We start from the raw sequence: 15,960 nt of genomic DNA, 5'->3' as shown, positions 1-15,960 counted from the left end.
TTCAGTATTTTTGCTTGCAGTCCCCAAACATTTGTGGCGGTTGGGCGGGGGATGGTCAACGGCCTCCACTACCCAAGATCAAGCAGCTCAGGTTTGTGCCAAATTTGTTTTACGGGAGAGGAGGGAGGGGTAGGGGGGCGTGCTCAGTGCCATTAATGTGACATCCACACGGGGATGTGGCCCCACAAACCAAGTCATGCCACGTTCTCGGGTTGGCAACCGGGACCATAACTTACCGTGGCAGTCCCCGAGATGGGCCGTGTTGCCGTACTCGACATCTTGTTCATACCCTCCAGCGCTGTGGTTGTATGAAACAAACAAAGATAACCTGCAATTAACAGCATTAGTTGGGAGATAGATGGGGAAGGGCCACCGGTCCAAACAACCAAGTACAAAGACGTCCTCCCTCTCCTCCCCCAACCTGTTTTGCTCGGTGGCTGGAAAGAGGAAAGAGCGCTTTGTACTCGAGAACATTTGACATTTAAAAAAACAAAAGTCATTAGAGCTTTAATTTTTAACAACCTCGACTCGGGTCGTTAACTCAGCTACTGAGCGGTTGCTCTTACGGATAACGATCTGTGCCACTACAAGGGGGTTAGATTTAATGGTCACTAAAGGACCAGGCACCAAGATCTTCTTCAAAGGCTCTGCTTTTTTGTGTTGTCAGCATCTGAGGGGACGTGGATGGGGACTCAGTGGCACCGAGACCACGGAAGTAGCTTCTGAGCAGAGTGGTTTTTGCGCCATCTCTGCCGGCCTGGACCATCCACGGAAGAGACATTTTTATTTTTTATTTTTTATTTATTATTTCGATTTTTATCCTGCCGCTCTTTGAAGACTCATGCCGGGTTGCACGAAGACAAATTAAAGCCCCGTTAAAACCAATAATAAATCACCAATACCAACAAAACCCATAAAATCCCATAAAAAGGCGGCATAATCCCCAATCCTCCCCCAAATTACAGTCAAACCATCACACACAAGTACAGAATTGCCAAGTGGAATAGCCTCGGCCCCTGGTTGTCCCTGAAACCTGGCCTCAACCAAAGACCTGGCAGAAGAGCTCCGTTTTACAGGCCCTGCGGAACTGAGACAGCTTCGTCAGGGCCCTCAGCTCTTCCGGGAGCTCATTCCACCAGGTCAGGGCCAGGACCGAAAAAGCCCTGGCCCAGGTCGAGGCCAGGCATGCCTATCTGCAGGCGGCATGAGCAGACAAGCGGTCCTCAGATAGGCCGGGCCCAAGTCGCGGATGGCCTTAATGCCAAAACCTTGCATTCTGGGGGAGAGGGCGTCCATGAATAGCTTTAATACTGTTGCTGGCGGGCTTGTTTCATCAGATTTCTCCTAGGGTTCTTTTTTCACGTGGGTTCAATGTTGTCGCTTACCTATGTTTTGTGGATTTGAATATTTATCATATGGCGTGTGGAGTACAACCAGGAGATCCGGGGACTGCCTGGCAGCCAGGCAAAGGACGTTGGGAGGTGACCGAACATTGCCTGGCTCCGCATCATGACCCCTAGTGTTCCACAGGGGAACTGCCACCCAAATCCTTGGCGGTCTCCCATCCAAATACTGGCCAGGGACAACATGGCTTGTGATATCTGATGGCATCAGGCTCGCCTGAGCTACCCAGGTCAGCACTTTGTGGATCCAAACCTGCCTTGTCAATCCACCTGGGTGTCAGTTAAATAATAAAAGGCTTTTGTGGCTGCAGTCCACACGGAAGGTCTCCTGTCTGTCCCCTTGCCCTTGCCCCGGAGCACACAAGAGCTTTCTGTTGCTCAGCCTTGCTCTTGGGGGGCTGCCATTTGTCTCAGCGGGGATTACTTGGGGGACCTGCCTACCCTAAGTGATTGGGCCATGGAACTGGGTAGCACAGCATCACCAGCAGTTTTGTTTCCTGCTAGGGAGGCACGCTTGGCCTCGACCAAGACCCGGGCCTTTCCGGTCCTGGCCCCTACCTGGTGGAATGAGATCCCGGAGGAGCTGCGGGCCCTGCGGGAGCTCCTGGCCTACTGCAGGGCCTGCAAAATGGAGCTCTTCCTCCAGGTTTATGGTTGAGGCCAGCGTGCTAAGCAAGTGTTAAGAGCATACATTCATTGAGATCTGTGTCCCTCCTCGCGCTCCTATATTTGTTCAGGTAGGGTTAGAGGGATTCCTCCGTTACGTTTTTTATTGTTGGAGTCTGACATGTATTGTATGCTGAATGTCCGGAATGGTTTTAACGGGGTTTTAATTGTGAATTTGTAACCCGTCACGAGCCAGAAATGAGTGGCGGGCAACGTCCAATGATAATAATGATAATAATGATAATAATGATAATAATGATAATAATGATAATAATGATAATAATGATAATAATGATAATAATGATAATAATGATAATAATAATAGATAATAATGATAATAATGATAATATCCAGTGGGAATTGAGTGTTAGCCAAAGCTGTAACCTGTCTGCGACAACGTTGCCTTCACACTCTCGGGAATTGCAAACAGATTCTGGGCTCCTCATCCAGAGAATCTCATCCCCTAGTAAAAAAGTCCGGGTCCTAACTCCTTAGTTGTGCTGACAGCAGACCGGAAGACGTAGGAGACGGGGCAGCCTGCCTAATGCTTCTGCCCCTTCCCACGGCTAGCAGACAATCTATCCATATAAATTATGCAAAACAAGTCTAGCTGTGCTAATTTGCTTCGTTTGCATATTTCGCATAGGGGAAAAAAAATCAGTTTTCCCCCCTAAAGTGCAGAATATACAGACGTCATGCTGATTTTAAACTCCCCTGCATCAATGAAGGCTGGAAAAGCTGGTCTACAAACCAGCCTCATCTCGCATCACATTAGAATACTTTTATTCTTGCTGTAGATAACGTTCTGAAACTCCAAAAGATGCTGACCGTAACGTTCTGCAAATGGGAAGGGATTTAAAAGGCAGCGTGGCAGAGCGGTTTGACCGTCTGACTCGGACCGAGAAGATGTGATTTCAGATCCCCATGCAGTGTTGGGATTCTCTGGGTCATCTGTTTTCAATGCAGTTGTATGGCTCTCTGGGGGGCTCTGGCACATTTGAAGGGGGCCACGGACTGAAAAACGTGAGAAGGGAAGTCCAAAGGGTTTATTGGGGAGGGGGGGGGGGGCTGGTAACTGAATGGATGAAACACCCTTTTCACCATGTATGATGTCATTAGAATCATAGAGTTGGAAGGGGCCATACAGGCCATCTAGTCCAACCCCCTGCTCATAGAATCTTAGAATCATAGAGTTGGAAGGGGCCACACAGGCCATCTAGTCCAACCCCCTGCTCATAGAATCTTAGAATCATAGAGTTGGAAGGGGCCATACAGGCCATCTAGTCCAACCCCCTGCTCAACGCAGGATTAATTGCTAGGAAGTTCAATCTTCATCACAGGGAAGAAAGAACGCAGTCTGTTCCTTTGTGTGTGCCTGAATTAATGCACTAAAAAGAAAAAATATGTGCATACTTCTCTTCGTTGAATGTCCTATAAACCTGTCTCGCCTATACATAAGACAAGATACGTTGTGTATAGTTGGTTCACTCTTAGCTTAGGCCTTTTTAAGGCTAGCACCCGAGAAGAACTCCTAAAAGGTGGTGAACAGCTGCTCTAGGTGACCATGGGTCACTATTTCTCAGCTCCGAGGATAAAACAGAGGAAAGGAAAACTGGGCCTTGGAGGAAAGGCTGAGGGGGATCCGTGCGACGCAGCTGGAGAAGGCGACAATGTGCAACACATTCTTCATGGCGTGCGTGATCGTGAGCAAATCTTCCAAGTGCCACAGGCCATTTTGTGGGTTTAGCTACCACCGATAGGGGCGGGTCTCCCTGGGAGTATCGACCAGGGGCTGCCAATGCAGGAAATGGAGATGCTGGGTCCTGTGAGCGTTCCTTCCCAGACCCCCTGGCAATCCTGCCAGATGTGGGGAACTCGGGTGGGACAGCTGTGCTTCTGAATCAGCAGGCGTACACCACCCCTTGTCTAGAAAACGTTCAACATGGCCCCCCCAAGAACAGCTCGAGATTCTGAATGCCACTACTTACAGCATGCTCGATTTCACCCTGCCACAGGTCCCGTGGCTCAGCCAGCCGCAGTAGGGGTCTCGGGAGGCGATGCAAGACCTGCAGGGGGAGATCAAGGAGGGGGGGCGGGGATGAAACCGATGGCCAGCCCCGGGACTCAGTTTTGCAGACCCGCTGGCGAGGAAGGGAGCTTACTTTTTACACGACCCGTGACGCTCACAGCGGCTGAGGGGGATCCGCACGACGCAGCTGGAGAAGGCGACAAACAAAGCGTGGTGGTCTTTGTCCAGCTGTAGGAAAAGGACCCTCTGGTCGTCCTCGCTGTCTCCGTGGCACCTGTTGGGCAGGAGGGATTTGGAAGCGGTTCATTTCCCCCTTAGCCAGCTTTGTCCCTTGGTTGCTCCCTCTGGTTTGCACAAGATGTCAAGTGAAGAGAGAAAACACACACACACACCTCCCATTTCTCCTGATTTTTCATCCCAATAAAATCTTGCTCAAAATCATACAAAGACGTATAGCAGCACCCACTGAAAGGGAATTACCAAATGTTCAAGCTGGCTGTCGAAAGGGACAAGGCTTCTGCGGATTCCCTGGACAGCGAAAGGCACCAACAAGGAAATACTACAGCGCATAAAGCCTGATGGATTGCGGGAAGGCAAAATCACGAAACTCCGGCTCACTCACTTTGGCCGTTTCATGCAATTGTACTCAATGGAGAGAGCAATTATGCTCCGACTGGTCAGTGGTAAAAAAGAAATCAGGCCCACAAAGAGTGTGCTGGACAAGATGGGTCACTGGTCAGATTCAGCTAAGCTCTTCTTGTGTTCTAGCAAAGCCCTTTTCAACCTTTTTACCACTGAGAAACCCCTGAAACATTCCTCAGGCTTCGAGAAACCCCAGAAAGCGATGTCAGCAGGCCACACCTTCCGGCCACGCCCCCAGAAGTCACATGTCACCAGAACTGACATCACCCAGACACTCCCACTGGATATCACCAGGCCGAAAACTCCCTTCAGTCCCATTACTGGCCATCTTGGGAGGGGACAGCAGGTACCCATGACCATATATGGTAATATCACCTGATTCTTTCTTTCTTTCTTTCTTTCTTTCTTTCTTTCTTTCTTTCTTTCTTTCTTTCTTTCTTTCTTTCTTTCTTTCTTTCTTTCTTTCTTTCTTTCTTTCTTTCTTTCTTTCTTCCTTCCTTCCTTCCTTCCTTCCTTCCTTCCTTCCTTCCTTCCCTCCCTTAGCCCTGAGTCATATTCTCTTTCCTTCCTTCCTTCCTTCCTTCCCTCCCTTATCCCTGAGTCCTATTCTCCTTCCTTCCTTCCTTCCTTCCTTCCTTCCTTCCTTCCTTCCTTCCTTCCTTCCTTCCTTCCTTCCTTCCTTCCTTCCTTCCAGTTACATTCCTTCCTTCCTTCCTTCCTTCCTTCCTTCCTTCCTTCCTTCCTTCCTTCCTTCCTTCCTTCCTTCCTTCCTTCCAGTTACATTCCACCTTCCTTCCTTCCTTCCTTCCTTCCTTCCTTCCTTCCTTCCTTCCTTCCTTCCTTCCTTCCTTCCTTCCTTCCTTCCTTCCTTCCTTCCATCCAATTGGAGAAACCCTGTGCAGGGCCACCAGGAAGCCCCAGGGCTTCATGAAACCCTGGTTGAGAAAGCCTTTTCTAGCCTGTGCAATAAGAGACAGGAGTTCTGGCTGAAACGAAGTCCCCCGGCATCTCCCTAGTAATTCCGCTCATGATGATTATTAATGACTTCCCCAGTTTCTTCACAGCGCAGTCGTTTGTATCTCTGAAGAGCAAAGGCTAATATACTCGCACAGGAGCATGGGGGCCCCGTAGCCTTTCTGACGGCGTGTGCCAGTGTGGCGCTTGGAGGGGACCGCGATCTACAGGTGCCGCTGGGGCTACAAACAGCTTCAGAAGATCCTGAGGTGCAATTTCCAGATCAGGAAGCACCAGACCAGGGTAACTCTGCCAAGCCAAGTGTCGAGGAGGGGAAACGACTCAGATGGAACGAGACGTCATAAAAATACCTCTGAGCGGTCCTCGTTAAATAATACCTACTTTGCATGGTTGTAAGCATCAATCTCTTCCAGTAAGACGCTGTCATTCAACGAGAAAGGCCGGGTCTTTGCCAAGATCTTAAGCACCACTCCTGCTTCGGAGCCAACGAATACGACTGTGTAGTTTTGGTATGGGCCGGCGGAGCGGTCCACGGCGATGGCAGTCAGCCGATACCTGTGGAGAAGGAAATATTGTCCGTTGGTAGGGCCCCAGACATCTCCCAGGCTGTGTAGCCATCCTTTCTTCCCCAAACTGCTTTGCTTGTGTATATAGGAGATATAGAAATACTTTCTTTTTCTATGCTTCCCTTCCAGTAGTGCTCAGGGCAGGTAAACAGAAAAACATCATATAGAATAAGTTAAAACATTGAAGCATTATGAATATAAATGCCCCCAACTAATATTCCAGACAGATGGGGGCTGACATCAAGGAGATGGCTTTCCCATCACTGTGGGTGTGGAACGCTGCAAGAGGAGAGGAAAGAAAGCACCCATTAGGGGTACCTGCGCACCCCAGAAGTGGTGGGATCGTGCAGAATAGGGTTGGGAAGCAGAGCTGTGGACACGCCCCCCTGGAGCTCCTCCCCTTCCCACCCCCCTCCAGGCCCATCACTGGCCATTTGGGGAGGGAGGGGGGGGCGTGTCAACATGACCATATAAGAGCGTATCACCCAATAAATGTTTAAGAATTTTTAAAAATATATTCACTCCCTTCCATTCGGGAAGCCATTTCAGTGCCGTGAAGAAGCCCCAGAGCACCACGAAACCCTGGGGTAAGTGATTAAGCCCGACCTGGGATGCTCATCCTGACCCAATGATGTCGGTGAGATATTCATTCATTCATTCATTCATTCATTCATTCATTCATTCATTCATTCATTCATTCATTCATTCATTCACTCACTCACTCACTCACTCACTCACTCACTCACTCACTCACTCACTCACTCACTCACTCACTCACTATGAATGAATGAATGATTTAGATTTTTATCCTGCTACTCTCCAAAGACGCGAGGGTACCACTTTTTCGGCACTGCCCCCAGGTCTCTTGGAAAATACCAACCAGCCAGGTGTGCCCAGTCTGACGCTGTACCCGCCTGGTTAGCTGTCTAGGAGAGCAGGTCAAGCCAGGTCTCTTTTTTTTGCTGGAACCAGGAGCAGCTCTTCCCTATCCGTTGCCCGCTGCCTCCCTGAAGCCAAACCCTGCTCCGGTCTTGTGTATACCAGCAGGCTCCGGCCACCGATGGTCTCTGGCAGGAGCAGCTGCCTCAACTACAAGGCAACCTCCAGCACGCTTTTGGCTGCAGCGCACAAAGGCCCCCGCGGCAGCAGAGATCGTCTTTCAGCGACGCAGGAGCCGTCCCTGGCGCCTCCCCACACCGCCTCCCTTACCTGACCCTCGTCTTTGTAAACCAGGGCTCTTCGATGACGGACGGAACGGCGGAATCCATCAGAGGGTGGGATTTGATGAAAGAGAGGGTTTCATCTGGGAAATCAATGGAGGTTTTGTAAGCTTCTGCGAGGCCGTGTTTTGCACAGCAACCAGGTCTGAAAGGAAAGCGACATTTTTTTTTTCCCGATTTTTGTTTTAAAGTTAACAAGGAGGGCGAGACGTTCGAAAGAGCAAAGGAAACACGCGTGATCTGAAGGGGGAGAAGAAACCACGACGGTAGGCGTTCGTTCCCTCCGCCGAGGGCTCGGATTCGGCCTAGGGTGTATCGTGCGTGTGCCAAATGAAGACCCGAAGACAAGGAAAAGGTCATGAAGAAGCAGTAAAGTATCTGCTCTTAGCACCAGCAAGGCTTTGTTCCTACTGCAAGGGAAAGGTGGGATGGAGCCGTGACCACGGAAAGGCCACTGATGTGCAGACCTAAAGAGAGTTCCCACTCCTCTAAACCCATGGGCTCCTATGCACTGTTAGCTTTCACGGTTGGCTTGATGGACAACCTATGGGCTATGTCTTTCTTCTTTCTCCTCTTGGAGTTTTTGGGGCACCTGTGAATTTTCTGCTGCGTGCCAAGCGATTGTCCCCTCTAGGTAACAAATGCTAAGCTTCCATATTCATTGAGAGAGCAAGTACTAGAGACTAGAGAATTCTCCTGATTCATTTTTTAAAGCCAGGAGGCAGAGGCTTTGGGAGAGATTTAACCCTTTTTGTCAAAGACATTATATCTGAAACTCTGCATTATATGGGTCTCCTTCCCGGTCCTGCATGTTGCAGGAGCCAGTTTCTATAAAGACAGTGACGTGGGAGGAAAGATCAACCTCTTCTTTGCCCACAATGGAATCTAAGCTGATTTTCCACCCTCCCCGCTTGCTCTTGAATCGATAAGAATACTTTAGGAGATAAGATCACAGATCTCTCCCACCTCACCCAAATGCATCCTTACGGCACTCTTTTCACCACAGACACACCTCCTCAAAGGAGAAACCCACAACTGTACTCCCGACAGACAATCCTGTTGACCCACTTGGAGGGAAGTGTCTTTCCATTCAAATGACCCCCCCCCCAGCAGCCCATAAGTCAGGACACGCCTCTGAAAGCCACAGCACCTACCTTGGCCTTGGCACTTTTTCTTCAGGCACAGCTGTCCAAACAGAATCCGGCGTCTTTTGTTCTTTGAACCTCCCTTTGAATACTTTTTCAATGTCGTCCATGCTAAAAGCGCACACGGCCGAGCCGGGGATACTGCAAAAGAGAGGGGGGAAGAGTCTGCCGTAGCAAGAAGCCGCAGCGGGTCCGGCGGCCGTGTGCTGGAGAACGCCTTTCAGAGGCGGCTGGCTCCCCTCTCACCTATTCAGCTGCGTGGTGAAGACGCCGACGACCGTGGGCTCTCCGTTGATGTCGATGATGTCCGTGATGGACTGCAGCACGTCGAAGTAGAAGAACGAGTCCCCCGGCACGGAGCAGTTGAGCCGAGCCTTCAGGAACGAGGTCCAGTGTTTCTCCAGCACCCGCTGCGAGCCCCCCATGTCGTTTTTGCAAATGCGGGCCACACGGGAATACACTGCCTGCACGGGAGGGGGAGGGGGAGTCCACGGAGTAAGCAACGAACGTTGAGTGTTGGTTTTTCTCCGTGTTAATAGTGACTTTGCAAACAGGGAAAGAGGAGATCTGTAGAGGAGCCAAGAGGCTCCTGGGCCAAATCTGGCCCTCCAAACAGGCTTCTTTGGCTCCGCCCTAATAGCGCAAGACAAAAAGGCAACGGGCAGCCTATGTGGTCTAGGTGACTCTGGGTTTTGGCCTTCAAAAGCTACTGAGCAAAACTTTGACAGTTCCTCATCAAAGGATGTTAGACGACTAATATTTTAGCGTTGTGATCCTAACCACGGTTATGCGTCTCTAATCCCAGTGGCACCCACTGCGTTGTAACGCTGTCCTGCTGCTTGTAACTGCAGCGTCTATGTGCTGCGCCTGCAATATGTGAAGGGGCGAAAAAGTCTTGTTCCACAAGCTTCCCCATCAATTGGAAGTATGAAAGGACCCGCTTGGGGAGGGGTAGTCAAACTGCGGCCTTCCAGGTGTCCGTGGACTACAATTCCCATGAGCCCCTGCCAGAGAATGCTCATGGGAATTGTAGTCCACGGACATCTGGAGGGCCGCAGTTTGATTACCCCTGCGCTTGAGTATTTGTTTTCGGAACTAGTCCTTGAAAGAAGGAAACAAGGCCCAGCGTTCCACAACAAGCAGCCCGAGGTCTTGTGGCCGATCATAATCGACGGCTGTATCGACTCTTACCTTGCCCAGGTTATTATGCTCCACCGCGATCTCTCGGAAGAAGAAATACACAAAATTCCCGTATTCGATGGCGTGGAGGAAGTGGGGCTCTGGAAGGCGTAAGAAAAAAGGGGGAGAGGAGTTAAAGCATTCCTCATAAAGAGGGAATGCGACAAATATCCCCCGCAGAATGACGGAGATGGGTTGGTCTTGTAACAGGCCTCTCGGGTGAATTTCAGAGAAGCTATGCCAAGGGTTGAGCCTGCCCATGCATCCAAAGCATATGCCGTACCAATGAGACAAGGCCCTTTCTAAGCCATGATGCCTCTTCCGATCTGTGATGCTCACTTGCCAATAATCTAACCATAGAGCAGCACATCCCTCTGGGGTCAGCGTGTCAGAAAGGTGGCACAACGATGCACAGTGGACACACAAAGTCTTAATCTCCTTCTGATTATTTGGAGAAAAAAAATGCTACTTCGCAGAGGAGAAATCTTTAGCCAGTAAGAGTCTTGTCTGTGCATGATTCACCTTCCCTTCTTTAAGTGGGGGAAGAAATAACCTTCTGATCTGGGCTGTAACATATTTATGTGAACACGGACCTGATAGGGGACCGAATGCCGACTCCCCAGTTCTTTCCAGGGATGGAACAGGAAGATGTTGTAGTTCAACAAAAGCGAGGCAATGAAGACCAATTCTGTGCAAATTCCTTTTACCTCTAGGGCAGGCTTTCTCAGCCAGGGTTTTGTGAAACCCTGGGGTTTCTTGATGGCCCTGAAGGGTTTCCCGAATGGGTGGGAGTTAATAAATCCTTTATAATTTTTTTTAAATTTGCTAAACGTTTCTCGGGTGATATGACCCTATTTGGTCATGTCAACCCACCCACCCTCTCCCCAAATGGCCAAGGATGGGCCTGGAGAGGGTGGGGAGGGGAGGGGCCCTGGGTGGGTGTGTCCACAACTCTGCTTCCCAACAATATTCATAGAATCCTAGAATCATAGAGTTGGAAGGGGCCATACAGACCATCTAGTCATAGAATCCTAGAATCACAGAGTTGGAAGGGGCCATACAGACCATCTAGTCATAGAATCCTAGAATCACAGAGTTGGAAGGGGCCATACAGGCCATCTAGTCATAGAATCCTAGAATCATAGAGTTGGAAGGGGCCATACAGGCCATCTAGTCATAGAATCCTAGAATCATAGAGTTGGAAGGGGCCATACAGGCCATCTAGTCATAGAATCCTAGAATCACAGAGTTGGAAGGGGCCATACAGGCCATCTAGTCATAGAATCCTAGAATCATAGAGTTGGAAGGGGCCATACAGGCCATCTAGTCATAGAATCCTAGAATCATAGAGTTGGAAGGGGCCATACAGGCCATCTAGTCATAGAATCCTAGAATCATAGAGTTGGAAGGGGCCATACAGGCCATCTAGTCCAACCCCCTGCTCAACGCATCCTAAGCATTCCACATGATCACGCCACTTCTGGGGTTTCTTGAAGCCTGAAGAATGTTTCGGGGGGTCTCTCAATGGTAAAATTCAAGGAAGGCTGCTCTAGGGCAAACAAGGAGATCAGCACCCAGTAGCAGCAATTTGCTGCACATCAAAGCCACTTTGTGCCGTGGGAGCGGCTGGCCCCCGTGCGAACCTCCCAGGGTGCTGCTCCAGCTACGAGCCTCATGCGGACACAGGTGTCCCTGCCTCGAATGCGTTGCTTACAAACGGGCTACTGTCAAGGCCCTCCTTTCTTGATCCGTCGGCTCTGGTTGCCAAAACTCTTTGTTGTGGGTTTTCGCCCGGGCTCCGAGTCCGCCCCACGGCTCAAAGAACTTCGGGACGTCCAGCCACAGATGAAGTCAAGCTTAAAACGAACGCGTAGGCTTTAATGTCGGCTAATGGGCCGGAAAGAAAAGGCCTCTGGGGGATTCTCTTACAGTTCAAGTCTTTGTGACTCCGGCTTCATTCATTAATCTGTTTGATTGGGCGGAGGTGGGAAAGGCACTCAGGACGGGGCCAAATGAAAAGCTGAAAAATGGGCTCTGGGCTTTGGACTCCGCATGACTCTTGAGGCCCGCTACGGTGTTGGCACGCAGACAGCCAAGCCGAGATAGATGGGATCCCTCAGCCCCAAGAACTAGGAAGGGGTGGGGGAGGCAGAAGCATTTTTTAAAAATGAATGCGATTCTTGTAGAAGGGAAGAAAGCTGGAGACTCCTGCCCGCTTTGAAGGTAAAAATAGTAAAGAACCGTGCACTGCCTGGCCACAAGGGACACGATACACACAGGGCTTTTTCAGTGGTGGCCTCTCACCTGTGGAATACACCTGTCCTTGAGGCTGGCCTGCTGCCTACACTATTCTCTTTCAGGTACCAGATAAAACCATATCTGCTTACCCAGGCTGTTAATTTTACTTTTTAGAAAATTATAATCCGTTTGAAAAATGATTAAGACCCATTTTAAGATGTTTCCGTGTTTCATGCTCTTTGACCCTCTGGTCACGGTAAAGCTGGGTTTTTAATAATTTGTATGATGTTTTTATGAAGTTTTATTTTGTGAGCTGCCTTGGGCAGTTTCTCCAAAGAGGCGTCTCAGAAATTTCCATTTATTTGGATGGCTCAAGGCTTCCTACGCATCCACCCTCAGAAGAGTCTGTTGGCTTTCTCTGTATGCTTCACTGCTCCGATTTCTGTTTTTGCCGACACATTCAGAACAGAGACTCACACAGTAACACTGACGGTCTCGGAGGGGGTGGGGGGAAGAGAAGCGATTCTTATTCTTTGCTCCTGGCTCAAAATGGCACACCAGACCTCAGTTTTATACCAGAAGAAGAAGAAGAAGAAGAGGAAGAGGAAGAGGAAGAAGAAGAAGAAGAAGAAGAAGAGGAAGAAGAGGAAGAAGAGGAAGAAGAGGAAGAAGAAGAAGAAGAAGAGGGGGAGGGGGAGGGGGAGGGGGGAGGAGGAGGAGGAGGAGGAGGAGAAGAAGAAGAAGAAGAGCATACCTCATCTATTTGGGAAACACAGAGCTATTTTATTTTACAAATATCTACTCCCCAGCAAAAGAAATTGAACAGAAAATATAAAAATCTGAACCGATGGAATCTATACCCCATAGCACACCCGATGCTTGTACACTGAGAGGTCTACAACAAGATGACAACAACAACACACTTTGAAAGTACCTTTTATCCACTTGGAGTCGTATTTTATCGTCCTTAGCGCCGACCCGTCCCCCATGCTTCGGTAAATGACAGCATCGCTTGCTAGGAAATCCGCCACTGTGGCAGAATACAGTTTGCCATCTACAAGAAGAGTCAATGATACGATGCTGATTATCAATGTAACCCGGGAGTTTGGCTAATCCCATACCAGTTCAGCTTTGTGATACCCTCTCTCCAGTACAGGAATGGCCAACATACGTCTCCTTGGGAGGTCATTATGGTCCCCAGACATCAGCCTGAAGGCAGGCGCTTCCCAGCCCTCTCACAGACAGGCAGGTTTCAACAAAGTTGGAATCTCTCAGTGATAAGGAGGTCACAGATCTGGGGTTAGATCCAGTTATGTCAGTAGAAGCAGAAGCGGACTTTCTGCTTGTGCAATACCTGGCACAACACCTGGCCCTTTGCTTCCTAAATCTTACGCTGTTCTCCAACCGCTCGCTTTGGTTCTGTCATGCAATGCCCTCCTGCTAGTTCATGCTGGCCCCAAATTAGTGGTGTACTCAAGCTTCCACAGAATGGTGTTCTCTGTTATCTCTTGTTCTATCTTTGAGGAGCCGAAATGACTGACGTGAAATGCTGTGTAGAATAGTATCGCTTTTCGCGGGATTTTCGCATGAGATGTTTTTGGGCCTGGCCCTTACATGCCAAGATACGAGATGGGAGGGGGGGATAAAGGTTGTGGATGCCCATATTGGTATGCTGGCTTAACAGTCATTTAGTTTTAGCAAGGAGATTCTTTGCACCTGTTAGTGTATTTCAATAAAGAGATTTCTTTTGCACCAAAGGGGATGTACCAAGCAAGACCTGGATTCAGATCCCCACTCTAGGTTATAATGGGCCAGATGCTCTCTGACCCCCATGCAGAGTTGCTGGAAGGACAGCAGGGGAAGGTGAGAACCATCTTGGGCACTTAGGAGGAAGGACAGGATAGACTTATGTGCAGATGTTGATAGACTTGGAAGTAGTCCTTTCCCTTTCCAGAATATTCATGAGAAAACAATTTAACAACACTCCAATCAGACATACAGGGACACCTTCTGCCAAGTCAGACCACTTGGTCTATCCTAGACAATCTTGTCTATTCAGACCGGAAGCAGCTCTCCTGGGTCTCAGGCCAAGGTCCTTCCCAACACTTACTCCCTGAGCCTTTAAAAGGGACATGCCAGGAACTGAAACGGGGATCTTGCCAAGAAAATGCCCTGCCCACAGTCTGATGCTAAGCAGCAGAACACGGCATGGAATGGCAGAATCCTGAGGTCAATATATGCAGGAGGAAAGGGAAGTCAAGATGGAGAACTGCAAACTGAAAGTAGGCGGCAAGGGATTTTAAATCATTCCTATCTTTAATGACATCAGGAGTGAAAACAATTCTTTCAGGATCCAGCATGGACTGGGGAGGGGGGGGGGGAGTTCATACATGGCCAGTTTTCCCGTAAACTCAACTTGAGATCTTTTTCCGTAAACTCAACCTGAGTTTGCAACCTGAGATCTAATCCCTAGAAAGGTCCTTTGAATAAAGTTTGTTTGTATGTAGAGGCACATTGGCCCCATGCAGTTTTCCTAAACTACCCCCCCCCCCCCCCCCCGAAAAAAAATTGTCCTCTACTGCATTGTCCATTGTCAGGATTCATTACGCAGAATGTTCTTACCAGCAAAGAGGGCAACGTTGGTTTGCCTGGCGTCAAACGGGCATCTTGCCAAGCCGCTGATTTCTTCACCGTCGTACTCTAACGTATTCAACTAGGGAAGGAAAGAACAACGAAACCGTTCGTTGGCGACACTTCAAGCTGCACAGGCCAGCATGACGGGGAGGGGCAGCGGCGCGACACTCTTTTACGTACACCATAATTCCGCTTGATCACTTGTGTCAGGCTTAACTACGTCTAGCGTGTTCAGGACAAGAACTCTTCTGCAAAGAGCTGTGCACACAGGCATGGCTTGGCCTCTGTCACGGGAGAGGCTCTGAAAGCTCATGACAACGGGGGATGATCCCAAATCCAGCTGGAGGGACAACTTCAACTGGCGAGGGACCGTAAGACTTTCAGTTGCACCACGGCTCAAAGCGGGGAGGAGCTATTTCTCAGGAGGTGCCGGTGTCCACAACTAGGGTTGGGCGATTCGGCCGGCGAAGCGGCCGTTCCCACCTGTGGCTGCTTGCACCGCGGTGCGGGCTGCTACGGACGAGAACGGCTGGTTCGGCGGCTGAATTGCCCAACCCTATCCACAACCACCATGAAGCTACCACTGGTCCATTAAGGTCAGTACTGTCTACTTGGATTGGCCATGGCTCTTGAGGATCACAGGTGGAGGTTTGCTTTAGGATGCTTAGGGCTGATCCTGCGTTGAGCAGGGGGTTGGACTAGATGGCCTGTATGGCCCCTTCCAACTCTATGATTCTATGATCCTGCATTGAGCAGGGGGTTGGACTAGATGGCCTGTATGGCCCCTTCCAACTCTATGATTCTATGATCCTGCATTGAGCAGGGGGTTGGACTAGATGGCCTGTATGGCCCCTTCCAATTGTTATGATTCTATTATTCTATCCTGCGTTGAGCAGGGGGTTGGACTAGATGGCCTGTATGGCCCCTTCCAACTCTATGATTCTATGATTCTATGAGGTTTTTCACATCATTTACTGCCTGGTCCTTTTCATGCCAGGGATTGAACCAGGGACCTTCTGCTGTGGCTTTCCCACTGAGCCCCAGCCCCTCCCCTACCAACCTGACTAATGCCCATGAGGTTCAGGGCAGGGTTTGGATGCAGTGTGGGAAAGAGAAGAGAGGCGATGGGACCGGAGCACCACCTGCCCTTTAGTTCTCAATTTAACTCTGTAAAATCCCAGCAGAGTACCCACGATCATTTGGCAACAGCAAGAGTAGCACCAGACATCCTTGATGCCACATCTATGAACCACTGACTGCCGA

General features: G+C 49.7%; 1 protein-coding gene across 13 annotated transcripts in view; it reads right to left on the bottom strand.

The window, feature by feature from the left end:
• The window catches only part of SEMA6D (semaphorin 6D), a 686,652-nt gene that overhangs the window by 13,365 nt on the left and 657,327 nt on the right, over nt 1–15,960 (bottom strand). For 9 of the 13 annotated variants that reach the window (XM_077318065.1, XM_077318063.1, XM_077318062.1 and 6 more), the window contains 10 exons: nt 14,686–14,776; nt 12,998–13,117; nt 9,838–9,926; nt 8,893–9,110; nt 8,656–8,787; nt 7,491–7,646; nt 6,097–6,270; nt 4,232–4,372; nt 4,058–4,135; nt 237–328 (listed from right to left, as the gene is read on the bottom strand). In XM_077318065.1, the coding sequence (XP_077174180.1) occupies nt 237–328; nt 4,058–4,135; nt 4,232–4,372; nt 6,097–6,270; nt 7,491–7,646; nt 8,656–8,787; nt 8,893–9,110; nt 9,838–9,926; nt 12,998–13,117; nt 14,686–14,776 (1,291 nt within the window). The remainder of the gene's footprint in view (nt 1–236; nt 329–4,057; nt 4,136–4,231; nt 4,373–6,096; nt 6,271–7,490; nt 7,647–8,655; nt 8,788–8,892; nt 9,111–9,837; nt 9,927–12,997; nt 13,118–14,685; nt 14,777–15,960) is intronic. The other 4 variants (XM_077318068.1, XM_077318072.1, XM_077318070.1 and 1 more) reach the window with 1 other exon arrangement.

Source organism: Paroedura picta, chromosome 18 (genome assembly GCF_049243985.1).
Source record: "Paroedura picta isolate Pp20150507F chromosome 18, Ppicta_v3.0, whole genome shotgun sequence".
NCBI lineage: Eukaryota > Metazoa > Chordata > Lepidosauria > Squamata > Gekkonidae > Paroedura > Paroedura picta.
Note: the sequence above shows the minus strand (reverse complement) of the source record. Positions and strands in the feature narration are given on the sequence as shown.